The following is a 15989-nucleotide window of genomic DNA, read 5'->3' as shown; positions in this document are numbered from 1 at the left end:
TGATAATTTTTGTGTGATTTTGTTGTCAGCACATTCAACTATGTAAAGAAAAAAGTATTTAATAAGAATATTTCATTCATTCAGATCTAGGATGTGTTTTTTTAGTGTTCCCTTTATTTTTTTGAGCAGTGTATATTACACAGGTGTAATTGCACATTTTCCTAATCATGTCTTTTTACCCTTTTTCAGATGGAGGTTTTAGGTATATGTGATGTATTAATTCCGCTGCTAAATCACGCTCCTGCTTTACCGTTTTGTCTGACCAGCTGTCTGGCTGCGGCGTTGACAAGTCATTTAAATCTTCGAGATTGATGGTGATACGTGGTTTACAATTCATCTGCACTGCCTCAATATCCTCTCTCTCAATTGAGAAGTTACAGTGGCTCCTAACTAAGCTGTTAAAGTAAGTAATTCATAGGGTCTTTTGGTGCAGTCTTTAAGGAGATTACTGCTGGACTTTTTGGGATGCTCGTCACCATTCCTCCCCTTTCTGTTCTGAGATTTAAATATCTGGCTGGCCCACTATAATCCCAATGGAATGTGGGCAAACTCTCATTGCCGGTCGCAATGAAAAAAAGTTACAAGTTACAGTGACATTTTCTGTAAAAGGTGCAAAATGTAAAAGGGAGTACAGTGTTTCCGTTTATTCACCCTCCACTGCTCTCGCCCTCACGGCTGATCAGTGGCTCCAATTGGTTCAGCAGCGGTGTCTGTTAGGGATGTTACTGTATGACCTTATGACCTCAGACACTTTGGTCAGTGGAGGTCACAGTGCACCCAGGATCTGTGCTTATCAAAAGATCTTGAACTAACTCTCTCTCGCCAGGCTGATGCTGATGATGGGGGTGCTGTTCTGCTGCGGTGCAGGCTTCTTCATCCGTAGGCGCATGTACCCCTTGCCCCTCAGCGACGAGCCTGCCTTCAACGTCTCCTTCACCAGGCAGCCCGTATCCACGCCAGGTCAGTAGACTAAGAGACACACGTGCCAACATCACACTGCACTTGACTTTCAAAAGTCATTTACACTTGCGCTTTGTTTAGGGGTTTTTATCCCTTAGATATATGGGTTATAAATAGATTTAGTCTGAAGCCCTTAATGTGTACCTATACGTGCAACTTTGTACAATGTTGTTTTGTTGGTGGAATATGCCTGTTGTTTTGCCATGTCGAACAAGACAAATAGATCTATCAGCATTGGAATATCCAATGAGGTTTGATTCTGATTCTGATGTCACTGAATGAGGCCGATTCTAAGTGCCAATTACCCCACTGAGATATCTGCAGTGACAGCTTTACTGGCCTTCACAGTGCTACAGGTGATAATATACCCAGCTCTGTGTGGGTGTGGGTGGGTGGGTGGGTGGGGTAGAATAGGCCAGAAGGCTAAATGGGAAAAACCTAACCTCTATCAAATAAAAAGATGGCGGAGCCGCAAGGGTGGACATCTTAAAAACAATGCTGCCCCATCAACAGCTCAATCCCTCTATTACCGTAGCTCTGGTCCTCATCCTAGCATACCCGGAAGCTACAGAGACGGAGAAGAGGAACAGAACCAAACAAACAACGCGCTCACCCATAACATTGATAAGTACAATAAACGTTGCTTAAATGAAACATGAACACTTGTCTGTATATTCTTTATACCATAAACTGTTACTGACGGGAGGTAAGAATCACCTTGCACTTGCTAGCTAATTTGTCCTATTTAGCTAGCTTTCTGTTGCTGGATAATTTGTCCTGGGATATAAACATTGAGTTGTTATTTTACCTGAAATGCACAAGATCCTTCGATAATTAATCCACACATAAACGGTCAACCGAATCATTTCAAGTGATCTCTCCTCCTTCCAGGCTTTTTCTTCTCTTGACTTTATATTGCGATTGGCAACTTTCCTAAATTAGGTGCATTACCGCCACTGACCTCGTTCGTCTTTCAGTCACCCATTTGACTATAACCAATGAGGACATGGCACGTGGGTACCTGCTTCTATAAACCAATGAGGAGATGGGAGAGGCAAGACTTGCAGCGCGATCTGCGTCAGAAATAGAACTGACTTCTATTTTAGCCCTTGGTAACGCAGACGTTCGTTGGTGCTCGCGAGCAGTGTGGGTGGAATAATTGAATAACATAGATTTCAAAATGTATTTTGCAACGCGAGCAGTGTAGTCAACCTGTAAGAGTACATGGCCATTAAGACCAGATCGTTCTTCAAGATGTTCAAATGTTCATGGATGAGATAGACAGAGAGAGAGAAACACAGATGGCTCCAAAAGCCTTTTGGAGAAGGTCTGTGGACTTTTCCATGTGAATATTGAAGTCATCCAAAATGTAAATGTTATCTGCCATGACTAGAAGGTCCGATAGGAATTCAAGGAAGGCCTGTAAACAGTAGCTATAAAAAGTGATTGAGAATGCTGCATAGATTTCATGACTAGAAGCTCGAAAGACAAAAATGCATTAAGTTCAATTTTTTATTTTTTATTTTATTTGCTGTTGTCAATGGGATGCGTGAGGGATATGGTCACTAGTGTAACCAGGAGGAGGTGCCTCATTTTAACACAGTAAATTTATCAGGCTTGAGCCATGTTTCAGTCAGACCAATCACATCAAAGTTATGATCAGTGATTCGTTTATGACTGCCTTGGAAGTGAGGGATCTAACATTAAATAGTCCTAACATTAAGCAGGCAAGGCTTTGTCCTGTTTGTGGGGGAGTCCCAGAAAGAGGGCCAGTTTTCCACAAGTTCTATCTTTTGGGAGGGGCAGAAACAGTTTTCAACCAGCTTGAGTTGTGCGAGTCTGCTGTAGAGCTCATCACTCCCCCTAACTGTCGATGCCAACCATTCTTTCTAGATAAGTTACATGCTGAAGTTATGTTGCGCATGGTGACCTTTGACTGTTTCATCCTAACATTGTTGGTGTCAACGTGGATACCAATATCCCTATACCATCTACACTCGCCAGTTTTAGCCTCAGCCAGCACCATCTTCAGATGAACCTTTACGTCGGTAGCCCCGCCCCCTGGTAAACAGTGTATGATTGCTGGATGATTCTTTTTAAGTCTAATATATAGTAATGGAGTTGCCAATGTCTAGGGTTTTCAATGTGTCAGAGCTAATGGTGGGAGGCTCCAGCGGCTCAGACTCTTTAACAGGTGGAGGAGAGACCTGCGCAGGCTCTGGCTTTGACTCCGACTCACTGCTTAGTGGGGAAAACCGGTTGAATGAGCGACCCGGGTGAGCAAAATAAGAATTTGTTCTTAACTGACTTGCCTAGTTAAATAAAGGTAAAATAATTATATTTTTTTAAATACCGAAAGCATTTCTTTCCAGAAGCCATGAGAAAATTGTCCGGCTGCGGGGACTGTGCCGGGGGATTAACACTACTGCCTGTATTTACTGGTGACACAGACGCTGTATCATCTGTTCCTACTCTTAAATTGCCCTTGTCTAACAATTGCGTCTGAAGCCGAGGTCCTGCAGATCTATGTCCAGATAACGTGTCAGGGGTTTAAAAGGAGAATAAAAAAATGTAGTGAGGACAAAACTAAGACCTTGGTAAACTTCCTAAAAACAGTTAATAAGAGTATAAAGTGAAAACGTTTGGCAGGTAGCCAAGTAGCAACAACAAATAAAGCAGTACAGAGACAACACAGAAGTGTGTTGTGTCACCAGTTGTGTTTGTGTATTTAGGCTAAATGAATGTGTATGGTTTTAGTTTCCAAGGCTATTGATTGCGAACTCTGCAGCATGGGTTGGAGACCGACTGTTATGTTCTCCTAGTACTTAATTTCAATTCCCATGGCAACTTTACACATTGGTGTGTGTTCATGCTGCACAATGCATCGCAGAATGTTGGTGTTCACCAGGATACACACACACATTTTAAATACTTTATTTGAATCCACCAATCAAGTACATAAAAAAAAAGGATCCAAACATTTCAAAGGTCCCTGTATGCACAGACGCTCAAGGGTACAGAAAGCATCTCCTCCTCCAAACAGCTCGGCTGCCCACGACAGCTGAAGCAGAGCAGTACCTAGACAACTGGTTTGCCCTAGTCTTTGGCAGGCCCACAATCTGGAGACACGTGCACATGCTCACACACACACACACGTTTGATTTACTAACCTTATGGGGACCAAACCATTGATTCGCCTTCAAAGTCCTATTTTCCCTTAAGCTAACCTTAACCCCTAAGCCTAAAATATACTTTTTCTTTGTGAGAACCGATAAAAAGGCCCCACTTGTCTGAATTTTCCTTGTTTTACTATCCTTGTGAGGTCTGGCCCCTACAAGCATAATAAAAACTCCAAAGAACACACACTTGATGTCAGTGTTGTCTCTTAGTTGTGGGAACAGTGTGTGGGATGTTTGTCATAAATATTTCATGTGTTGCTTCCTGTGTCAGAACACAGTGGGGGCTGTGAGCTGTTTAGAGAAAGAGAAACTGCTGTCCTAGTGTCAGACCGTCTTACTTTCAGAAGGTATTGTATATGATTGTATATGTACCCTTGACTTATTCCACATTTTGTGTTACAGCCTGAATTATAAATGGATTAAATACATTTTTCTCTCATCCATGTGCACAAAATATCCCATAATGACAGTGAAAACATGTTTTTATAAATGTTTGCTAATTTATTTCAAATTAAATATGGAATATCAAATTTACATAAGTACTCACACCACTGAGTCAATTCATGTTAGAATCACCTTTGGCAGTGATTACAGCTGTGATTCTTTCTGGGTAAGTCTCTAAGAGCATTGCACACCTGGATTGTACAATATTTGCACATTCTTTTTTTAAATTCTTCAAGCTCTGTCAAGTTTTTTTATTTTTATTTTAGCATTGCTAGACAGCCGTTTTGAAGCCTTGCCATCGATTTTCAAGCCGAATTTAAGTCAAAACTGTAACTAGGCCACTCAGGAACATTCAATGTTGTCTTGGTAAGCAACTACAGTGTCTATTTGGCCTTGTGGTTTAGGTTATTGTCCTGCTGAAAGGTGAATTTGTATTCCAGTGTCTATAGGAAAGCAAACGGAAGCAGGTTTTTTGTTTTGTTTTTTTGCCAGTGCTTAGCTCTATTCAGTTTTTATAGTATTTTCATCCTAAAAACTCCACAGTCATTGCCAATGACAAGCATACTTAAGAACATGATGTTGTGTTAGATTTGCCCCAAACAACAATGTTTATGAAGGACATAAAGTTAATTTCTTTGCCACATTTTTTGCAGTTTGCCTTACTGCAAACAGGATGTGTGTTTTGGTATATTTTTATTCTGTACAGGCTTCCTTTTAAGTCTGACATTTAGGTTACAACAGTTACAGAGTTTAATGGCTGTGATAGGAGAAAACTGAGGATGGATCAATAACATTGTAGTTACTCCACAACACTGAAGTCACCATTGGCGTCATAGTGAAATCCCTGAGTGGTTTCCTTCCTCTCCGGCAACTGTGTTAGGAAGGAGGCCTGTATCTTTGTAGTGACTGAGTGTATTGATACACCATCCAAAGGGTAATTAATAACTTAACCATGCTCAAAGAGATATACAATGTCTGCTTTTTTTATTACCCATCTACCAATAGGTGCCCTTCTTTGCGAGACATTGGTAAACCTCCCTGGTCTTTGGTTGAATATTTGTTTCAAATGTACTGCTCAACTGAGAACCTTACAGATAATTGTATGTGTGGTGTACAGAGATGAGGTAGTCATTAAAAAAATCATGTTTAATACTATTATTGCACATGGAGTGAGTCCATGCAACTTATCATGTGACCTGTTAAGCATATTTTTACTCCTGAACTTATTTAGGCTTGCCATAACAAAGGGGTTGTATACTTATTCACTCCAGACATTTCAGCTTTTCATTTTGAATGGATTTGTAATATAATTCCACTTCCACATTATGGGGTATTGTGTGTAGGCCAGTGACACACAATCTCCATTTCATCTATTTTAAATTCAGGCTGTAACACAACAAAACATGTCAAGGGTTGTGAATACATTCTAAAGGCACTGTACATGTACTCTAGGCAAAATGTATTGGTAATGGTTTGTTTGTGTTGAATGTAGGTGTCTGTACTAAGAATTGAATTATCTAACATTTTTTGATAACAAAATGTGGAACAAGTTGAAGGGTGTGAATTGTTTCTGAAGGCACTGTATATCTGTTGTTATTCTCCATTACCCTCTTCTTCAATGACGCAATGCCCGCAGTGAAGTTGAAATAGAGCCAGTGTGGTGGATGCGTTCTTTCATGTCAGAAAAGTGTTTGGTGTGTTGTTGCTTCCTCAGTGTGATGGGAGTGTTTGGAATTGAGATCCAAACCTTCTGGTTCTGATGAGATTGTGCGCTGGATAACACACACACACACACACACACACAGCCGCTCTAAATCCAAGTAATCTATTTAGGCTAAGTGAATGTGTATAGTTTTGGTTTCCAAGGCTGTTGATTGCAAACTTGGCAGCATGGGTTGTAGAGAGACTTGTATTTTCTCCTAGTACTTATTTTCAATTTCCATGGCAACTTTACAAATTGGTATGTATGCATGGACACTCAAAAGGTCAGAAAGCACTTCCTTCTCCAAACAGCTAGGCTGCCCATTACAGCTGAAACAGAGTAGTACCTAACCAACTCGTTCGCCCTAGTCTTTGCCAGGCCCCCAATCTGGAGGCCATGCACTGCAAACCTGTGCACGTGGCCGAGACACAGACACGCACGCACTCACATAGACGTTTGCTTAACTAACCTTGTGGGGACCAAACAATTGATTCCCATTCAAAATCCTATTTCCCTCACCTTAACCCTAAACCTAACCCTAATTCTAACCTTAACCTTAATTGAAACCCTAACCCCTAAGCCTAAAATAGCCTTTTCCCTTGTGGGAACCTGCAAAATGTCTCCACTTGTCCGAAGGATAGTAAAACCAAAAACACACATACTTGTGTGACCATTGAAAGCTTCAAGTTCCTTGGTGTCCACATCACACCAAGACAGTCATGAAGAGGGCACGACAAGCCTATTCCCCCTCAGAAAACTAAAAAGATTTGGCATAGGTCCTCAGATCCTCAAAAGGTTCTACAGCTGCAACACAGCTGCAACACTGGTTGCATCACTGCCTGGTACGGCAATTGCTCGGCCTCCGACCGCAAGGCACTTCAGAGGGTAGTGCGTAAGGCCCAGTACATCACTGGGGCTAAGCTGTCTAGGACAAAAAGGCTTCTCAACAGTTTTTACCCCCGAGCCATAAGATTCCTGAACAGATAATCAAATGGCTACCTGGACTGTTTGCATTGTGTGCCCCCCCAACCCTTCTTTTACGCTGCTGCTACTCTCTGTTTATCATATATGCATAGTCACTTTAACTATACATTCATGTACATACTACCTCAATTGGCTCGACCAACCAGTGCCCCCGCACATTGGCTAACCGGGCTATCTGCATTGTGTCCCACCACGCACCACCCTTGCCAACCCCTCTTTACACTACTGCTACTCTCTGTTTATCATATATGCATAGTCACTTTAACTATACATTCATGTACATACTACCTCAATTGGCTCGACCAACCAGTGCTCCCGCACATTGGCTAACCGGGCTATCTGCATTGTGTCCCACCAACCCCTCTTTTACGCTACTGCTACTCTCTGTTTATCATATATGCATATTCACTTTAACCATATCTACATGTACATCCTACCTCAATCAGCCCGACTAACCGGTGCCTGTATGTAGCCTCGCTACTGTATATAGCCTCGCTACTGTTATAGCCTCGCTACTATATATAGCCTCGCTACTGTATATAGCCTCGCTACTGTATGTAGCCCCGCTACTGTATGTAGCCTCGCTACTGTATAGCCTCGCTACTGTATGTAGCCCCGCTACTGTATGTAGTCCCGCTACTGTATGTAGCCTCGCTACTGTATATAGCCTCGCTACTGTATAGCCTCGCTACTGTATGTAGCCTCGCTACTGTATATAGCCTCGCTACTGTATAGCCTCGCTACTGTATGTACCCTCGCTACTGTATAGCCTCGCTACTGTATGTAGCCCCGCTACTGTATGTAGCCTCGCTAATGTATAGCCTCGCTACTGTATAGCCCTGCTACTGTATATAGCCCCGCTACTGTATGTAGCCCCGCTACTGTATATAGCCTCGCTACTGTATATAGCCTCGCTACTGTATAGCCCCGCTACTGTATAGCCTCACTACTGTATGTAGCCTCGCTACTGTATGTAGCCTCGCTACTGTATAGCCTCGCTACTGTATGTAGCCTCGCTACTGTATATAGCCTCGCTACTGTATGTACCCTCGCTACTGTATAGCCTCGCTACTGTATGTAGCCCCGCTACTGTATGTAGCCTCGCTAATGTATAGCCTCGCTACTGTATGTAGCCCCGCTACTGTATATAGCCTCGCTACTGTATATAGCCTCGCTACTGTATAGCCCCGCTACTGTATAGCCTCGCTACTGTATATAGCCTCGCTACTGTATAGCCTCGCTACTGTATGTACCCTCGCTACTGTATAGCCTCGCTACTGTATGTAGCCCCGCTACTGTATGTAGCCTCGCTAATGTATAGCCTCGCTACTGTATGTAGCCCCGCTACTGTATGTAGCCCCGCTACTGTATATAGCCTCGCTAATGTATGTAGCCCCGCTACTGTATATAGCCTCGCTACTGTATATAGCCTCGCTACTGTATATAGCCTCGCTACTGTATAGCCCCGCTACTGTATAGCCTCACTACTGTATGTAGCCTCGCTACTGTATGTAGCCTCGCTATTGTATATAGCCTCGCTACTGTATGTAGCCTCGCTACTGTATGTAGCCCCGCTACTGTATATAGCCCCGCTACTGTATATAGCCTCGCTACTGTATATAGCCTCGCTACTGTATAGCCCTGCTACTGTATGTAGCCTCGCTACTGTATAGCCCCGCTACTGTATATAGCCTCGCTACTGTATATAGCCTCTCTACTGTATGTAGCCTCGCTACTGTATATAGCCTCACTACTGTATATAGCCTCGCTACTGTATAGCCCTGCTACTGTATATAGCCTCGCTACTGTATAGCCCTGCTACTGTATATAGCCTCGCTACTGTATATAGCCTCGCTACTGTATATAGCCTCGCTACTGTATATAGCCTCGCTACTGTATAGCCCTGCTACTGTATATAGCCTCGCTACTGTATGTAGCCCCGCTACTGTATATAGCCTCGCTACTGTATAGCCTCGCTACTGTATATAGCCTCGCTACTGTATGTAGCCTCGCTACTGTATATAGCCTCGCTACTGTATAGCCCTGCTACTGTATATAGCCTCGCTACTGTATGTAGTCCCGCTACTGTATGTAGCCCCGCTACTGTATGTAGCCTCGCTACTGTATGTAGCCCCGCTACTGTATGTAGCCTCGCTACTGTATGTAGCCCCGCTACTGTATGTAGCCTCGCTACTGTATGTAACCTCGCTACTGTATGTAGCCTCGCTACTGTATGTAGCCTCGCTACTGTATGTAACCTCGCTACTGTTATTTTTCACGGCCTTTTACTGTTTTATTTATTTACTTAACTTTTGTTCACCTAACACCTTTTTTGCACTGTTGGTTAGAGCCTGTAAGTAAGCATTTCCCTGTAAGGTCTACACCTGTTGTATTCTTAGTTGTGGGAAAAGTGTGTGGGATGTTTGTCATAGATAGTTGATGTATTGCTTCCTGTGTCAGTGGAGGCTTTGAGCTGTTTAGAAGGAGGATGAAAGAGAAAATGCTGCCCTAGTGTCAGACCATCTTACAATCATGTATATTTTTTGTTATTCTCCATTACGCTCCTCTTTAATGATGACAACCAATGATGCAATGCCTGCAGTTTAAATAGAGAGATGGTTGGTGGTGGATCTGTCCTTTCACATCAGAGAAGTGTTTGGTTTGTTGTTTTCGCAGTGTGATGGGAGTTTTTAGAAGTGAGTTCCAAACCTTCCGCTTCATAAACCTTTCATCCGACCGATTGCACCCAATCTCAAGACAACTGCCACCCTTATCCCACAAATGAGTTGAATTAGTTGTCACCAAGGTAGAAAATCACCTCACACAACATCTCAGAAGTAGTGTATAAATATCGCTGACTCTGGTCAACTTGAACAAATCATCATCACTATTATTTGGCCTTTTCCCCAGACTAAATCCCACTGATGGCAAAACTCCAGTCACAGCAGTTTCCTTCACTTCTCTTTTTCTGCTTATTCAGAACTAAGTCGACTGTAAACAAATAGGATGCCAGCAATATGACCTCTCAACTTCCAGCTGTTGCAGAATGACCCGTAGGAAAGATATCTGGTGACATTTAATTTGCACATTCAAAATGAGCTAGCTGCGCTTTACCCTGAGGGGGTCCAACCAACCTGCTTGTACTGTAGCTTGTCTTTTTTTACCACCACCTTTCATTCCCTAGTTAACCACCTGGTATAGAAATGAAAGAGCGAGAAATGGTGCTTTCGTAGGTGCTCTGTCATTGAAAGTGAGTTTATTGAGGCTGCTTCAAATCATGTACGATATTTTTTATTTTATTTTTTATTTCACCTTTATTTAACCAGGTAGGCTAGTTGAGAACAAGTTCTCATTTACAACTGTGACCTGGCCAAGATAAAGCAAAGCAGTGTGACAATAAAACAACAACACAGAGTTACACATGGGATAAACAAAGGGGCGCGTGGACCTTGTAGCTGTAAATCCTGATTGACCCAGGTTAGAAAGGCCTCTAGGGTTCTCCTGGATCTATCCAGAGAGGAACAGAACCCGTCCTCCACCTTGGCCTGCCGGTGGAGCAGCACAATGTGTTGCTCGTTGTTATCGGTGCCCCCTCAGGAGTCACTGAGAGTAGGAGACCCACACACTCTTTTGTTACTGTGAAACGTGTTATCCTTCAACCCCTCTATCTGCTTTACACAGAAGATTAGAGGAGGGAGGATGAGTAGAAGAGTGGATGAAGTTAATGAAAGACAGATGTTTCCAGAATTCAGGGCTTTGTTGAGTTGAGAAGTTAGTAGAAATGTTAAGCGAATCAGCGAGCTCCACAGTCACTGGCCTTTTGACTCCCAAACTTTTCCAACAGACTTCAAACTGCTATTCGGACTGAAAAGTAGGGCACCTAATCATACTGCCAGCTTTCCCAACGAAAGCTATTTGAAAGGGCAAAAATAAATGGGATCGTTCATTATATCATTCAGTCATGCAGAAAATTGTATTCAGTGCTCCAATAATATATGGACGTTTAATTTCATTCTTGAGTTCGATGGCTATGGAGTTCCAGGCACTGGAGAATTGAACATGAGGGAGAACACTGTCATTTCTTTTGTTTTCACTCTCACTGGGTTGTTGTGCGTCACAAAGCATCAATAAACCTATTAACATGGCTTATTCCTTTCATGTTTATATCAGGGAACATAGGAAAACACATTTTAAGTGTTCAGAGTGGGTTTCCAAATTGAATCCTGTGCTATTTTCAATCGGTTCAGAAATAGACTTTCAAGTAGTGGTATAGATGATTGGGCTGCCATTATGCTTCTCCATTTTGAAAACAGTCAAAAGACAGCTTTTTGTACAGCAAAGTTTGATTGTAATGGCAAAGATTATATTAGTGCCTGGTGCACTGTTGTGTTTCTTTAAGGAAACAGGAAATGCAAATGAGCATGCAATCACCAGACCCACACACATTAAGTAGTTACACACACACACTCTTTTGTCCACAGAATGTATATTTGTACCAAACGCTTGTAAAAAAAGATGATTAACAGTGGTCTCTCTGTGTCTTCCCCATGCAGTATCCCAGCAACCTGGCATGGTGGGCTACGGCGACCCTGGCGTCATGACATCACCCCTCACCCCCACCTACCCCATCCAGCTCGGCCCTGCCCACATGAGCGCCTACCCTCCACCGCCCTCGTACTGCAACCACCCACCCCCGCCCTACGAACAGGTGTTCCGGACACCAGAGAAGAGGTAAAGGCTGCCAGTGTCTGCGGCGTCATTGACGGAGACCATTGGCGTCCCCTCCGTTTCTTCTCCTTCATGGTGACCTCATCACGAGCAGAACTGACAGGACAAGGAGAGGAGGGGACATCTACAGTCTGTCTGCCACTGTTATACCTTCACCATCAGCCCAAGTCCTGGGGACAAGATACAGACAACCACCTTTAGAGACAAACTGCCTTCTGGGGACCTGTGCCGCAGGCTGTGGTCTTCTGGACAGACGGGCTGAATTTATCTCCGTATCTCCATGGCTTGGATTTCACTGTCATTCACCCTTCCTCCACCTTGCCCACTTTTTTCACAAAAGCATAGCTATCCACCGCAGTCTCTTCTGCTGGCAATGCCATCTTGATGGGCATGGTCTTGCCTGTGACTGTGATATGTACTGAGTCGCTCACAGAGTCCTGTAGATGGGTGTTCATGCCACAGACACCAAACTGTGGAAGTCGATCACGAAAGCTTACCCAAGATCAGCACATTGCTTTTAGATTAATATCGATTCAAGTAAACATTAGGGTAGAGAAGCTGATCCAGGACCAAGGGCATAAGACCAACCACTATCTAAACTGTACAGGAGCAATATCAAACTTGAGTTGAAAGACACCTTGGAGAAGTTGAAAACAAAAGGCGTTTAAATGGCTTAAAAGGTTCAAAGACTTTCCTATTATGAGGCTGAATAATTGGGCTTCTCTCTGTAGCTGGCTGTGTTCGCCTAACACTGAGAAAATGTTAAATAGACAATAAACACTTGTCAGGATGCGTTGTGCAAATTGTGCCCATTTGCTGTGAAGGGAAAGGAAACCGACCTGGATTTATCGGACCTATTGTGTGCGCTGGAGAGAGCGGTAATTATGAGGCCGATTTGTTTGCAACGTTTCATTCACATTATGGATGCGTGTGTGTGTTCCTGTGGTGCTGACAGTGGCGATTCGGCGCTCTGGATCGGGACATCACAAACTGGCAGGGAATGTGTAGTTCAGTTGGTAGAGCATGGCACTTGCAACACCAGGGTTGTGGGTTCGATTCCTATGGTGGACCAGTACAAAAAAATGTAGGAAACTGTATGCACTCCCTACTGTAAGTTGCTCTGGATAAGAGCGTCTGCTAACTGACTAAAATGTAAATGTAGAATCAAATCAACCAGACAGACCCCCAATTGAGAACAAGTCAATTTGTCAGTGACTGCATGGGTACGATGAAACCTACCACAACTCTACCTACGCCATATTCTCTAAGCATCCATTTCCGCTCGAAGTGAGATGTGATCCCCATAGAAGTTCAGCCATGGTTCTCAGATCGACTTCAGTTTGTACAGTTAGGAGCTCAACCAGAATGAGGATTAACCCAAAACGATATGTTTGTTTCACACACACACAGGTCGCAACTGGATTACATTTTGCATATGGGAAGCTTTTCTGACCGATGGCCCATCCCAGTGAAACTGCTTACTTACGGATTCTCCATTTTTGTGCTGCAATAATCTCTAGACAAAGTAGTGGTAGTCACAAAAGCTAGCTGCACTCCTTCAGTAACCTAGTTCCTCAAACACAATGTACCATCTGTTCGCCATTTAAACATCTCACGTTAGAATGTTAATGACCAACTGGTTCTGCGTAGGTAGGTACAGCGCTGTACACCCTTACTGTGGTAAAAATGGTTTTCATGTATGAATCTGAAACCCTTTTGCATTTCGGAGAATAAAAAAATGGTTTGCTTTCACATAAACAAGCTATCAAGCTCACATGTAGAATGTGCATGTGTAGTAGAGGTCCCATGTCCCAATGGTTGACCAGGTCCTCAAGCTGGCACTGACCATTTGGGTGAAGGTACCAGGATATGTTCTTCTGTTTACACTTATTTCTCAGAGTGGATCAGGCACTCAACCCCTCCACAAAGGCAATCATATGGAAATGTCCTAAGATAGGGCGTTGACTATTTTCTGGGCAGGATATGAGACATTACCATCTGTTAAAACAGATCGAACTAACCACCCAGTGTTAACGATACAACTGTCATTGACTTGGAATGTCCTTGTAGATGTTAGCCGGCAAACTGGGGTACGTAGACACTATTAGAGCAGAACCAAGGAGGGAGATCTAATTTATGGTAAGTGTTACTATTGGATGATGTGTATACGTTTGGCTAATATGACATGTCTCTATTTGATCATTTAACTATGCAACCAAGGTTTAAAATGTCATTTGTAGAGCTAGGATGTGCTTTTACTGTTGCACCAAGACGGTTGGTTTTCGGCATTTTACATGACAAAAAAATAGAAATGATCCATCCATGATATGGTTAATAAAGTTTCCTTCCGATAGAAGTTAGTGTTCATTTATTCCCTTTAAAGTTGTCCGTGACGGATTTCTCACTGTTCAGTCGTGCTTTGAGATTGAAGGTTTTATACTTGGATGTCATATTTGTTGAATGAAAATATTATCATCTGGGAAGGAAAACTGTTCCCTTCAGATAAAATGTAGACCAAATGAATGAGACACTGCCTAGACATTCTATAGAATGGTATCCTCCTCTCTTGCTTGTATTCTTACATAAAAATCAGCCAGAAGCCACATTTCTCCACCGTTTGTCATGTAGTTCAATACCCCTGCAGATAAATACTCAAACACCGAGTCATCCCAGAATGTTAGCTTTGGGTGACTTAACAGTACAGATAACTCCAGGCAATGGCAGTCCTAACTTGGAAGTGATAGGTGGGAGTAATTAATGCTTATGTAACACTCACATTGGCCTGAGGTGGCTTTCTAAAGAACACTAATTGGCCAAACCCCCGTTAAGACTTCCTCCTCCTCATATGTTAAATAAAGCCATATGTTCGGTACCTCATATTGAGATGCACCACTTTGACTATTGACCAATGTTTCCATCCCCAAAAACCAAACCTAAGCAGTCAGTCCTCTGAAGGCAGGTAAGAATGCATTTTATTTAAGACATTGTACTGTAATCACTCGGTAAGTCAGCAATTGAAGCCCGGTTTATTGTACAACATTCATAATGTAACGCTGTTCGCCTGAGAGAAACAATATCCACGAGAAAAGGTCGAAGCGGCATTGAACAAAATCCTCTCTTCAGCACATTAACGAAATGGAAAATGGGACAAAACACAGTGACATACAAAAAAGCCACGTTACTTTACTGTTAGACATTAACATTTGACTGACACGCATTCCAAGGCTAATACATGTTTTCTGATGTCCCCATGCAAAGATAATTAGTCTCTAGGGAAGAGGGAGTAGCACTAAAAACTGGTGTGGGACAAGGATTAGAGATCACATACAGAGAAAGAGATCTGGATAGGCATGCAGAGGCAAAGATCCACGAACAAAACACTATTTTCTTCCCATTCACAACAAAACCCCAACACACACACACAGCGTTTACAGAGTTAAAGGCCTAGGGCTTTGGGGTGTTTTTCCTCTGTCCATGTGTCTGAAAAACCGGAGCAGGGGACAACATCCCTCCCCAGGCTGCAGTTCTGGGCTGAGGGTTCCCTTCGTCAAGACGCCAGGGGTCCATCACACTCCAAACCCCCTCATCCAAGAGCCCTGCTCATCGCAATCTCCCAAATATTTAGAATGGAAGGGGGACGAGGTCCGTCTACGACTCAAATGTTAAAGTTCAAATGCAGGGAAGCAGGAAGACTCAGGCTGGGTCAAATCTGACAGGTAGTGGATAGCCCCGGCCATACCTGGAAGAGAGAATGGTGTATTTCAAATTCAATAAGACGACATTACATGGTATCAACAGCAGCTAATGCTGAATTATTTCACAATTTACAACAGTCAAATACACAAGAAATCTATAACTTTAAAACACAAATTTAAGGATGGAGAAAGAAACCAGGGTCTAATTACAAGCAGAGACAGTACAACCTAGGGTTGGCCCGTATACTGTATGCCAGGGTTTTCTGAAATACCCACTGAATTTCCAATACAGTTCAA

At 42.9% G+C, this 15989-nt stretch overlaps 2 protein-coding genes across 4 annotated transcripts in view; one reads left to right on the top strand and one right to left on the bottom strand.

The window, feature by feature from the left end:
- Positions 1-14350, top strand: part of LOC139366743 (WW domain binding protein VOPP1-like) — a 94949-nt gene extending 80599 nt beyond the window's left edge. The window contains exons 4-5 of the mRNA XM_071104439.1: positions 827-960; positions 11823-14350. Coding sequence (XP_070960540.1) covers positions 827-960; positions 11823-12004 — 316 coding nt within the window. The 3' untranslated portion in view covers positions 12005-14350. The remainder of the gene's footprint in view (positions 1-826; positions 961-11822) is intronic.
- Positions 14351-14945: 595 nt separating this feature from the next.
- LOC139366742 (LanC lantibiotic synthetase component C-like 2 (bacterial)) overlaps positions 14946-15989 on the bottom strand; it is a 60004-nt gene continuing 58960 nt past the window's right edge. For all 3 annotated transcript variants that reach the window (XM_071104436.1, XM_071104438.1, XM_071104437.1), the window contains exon 9: positions 14946-15736. In XM_071104436.1, coding sequence (XP_070960537.1) covers positions 15660-15736 — 77 coding nt within the window. In that variant the 3' untranslated portion in view covers positions 14946-15659. The remainder of the gene's footprint in view (positions 15737-15989) is intronic.

This window comes from Oncorhynchus clarkii, chromosome 15 (assembly GCF_045791955.1).
Source record: "Oncorhynchus clarkii lewisi isolate Uvic-CL-2024 chromosome 15, UVic_Ocla_1.0, whole genome shotgun sequence".
NCBI lineage: Eukaryota > Metazoa > Chordata > Actinopteri > Salmoniformes > Salmonidae > Oncorhynchus > Oncorhynchus clarkii.
The sequence above is the reverse complement of the archived record's forward strand: the minus strand, read 5'-3'. Positions and strand labels throughout refer to the sequence as shown.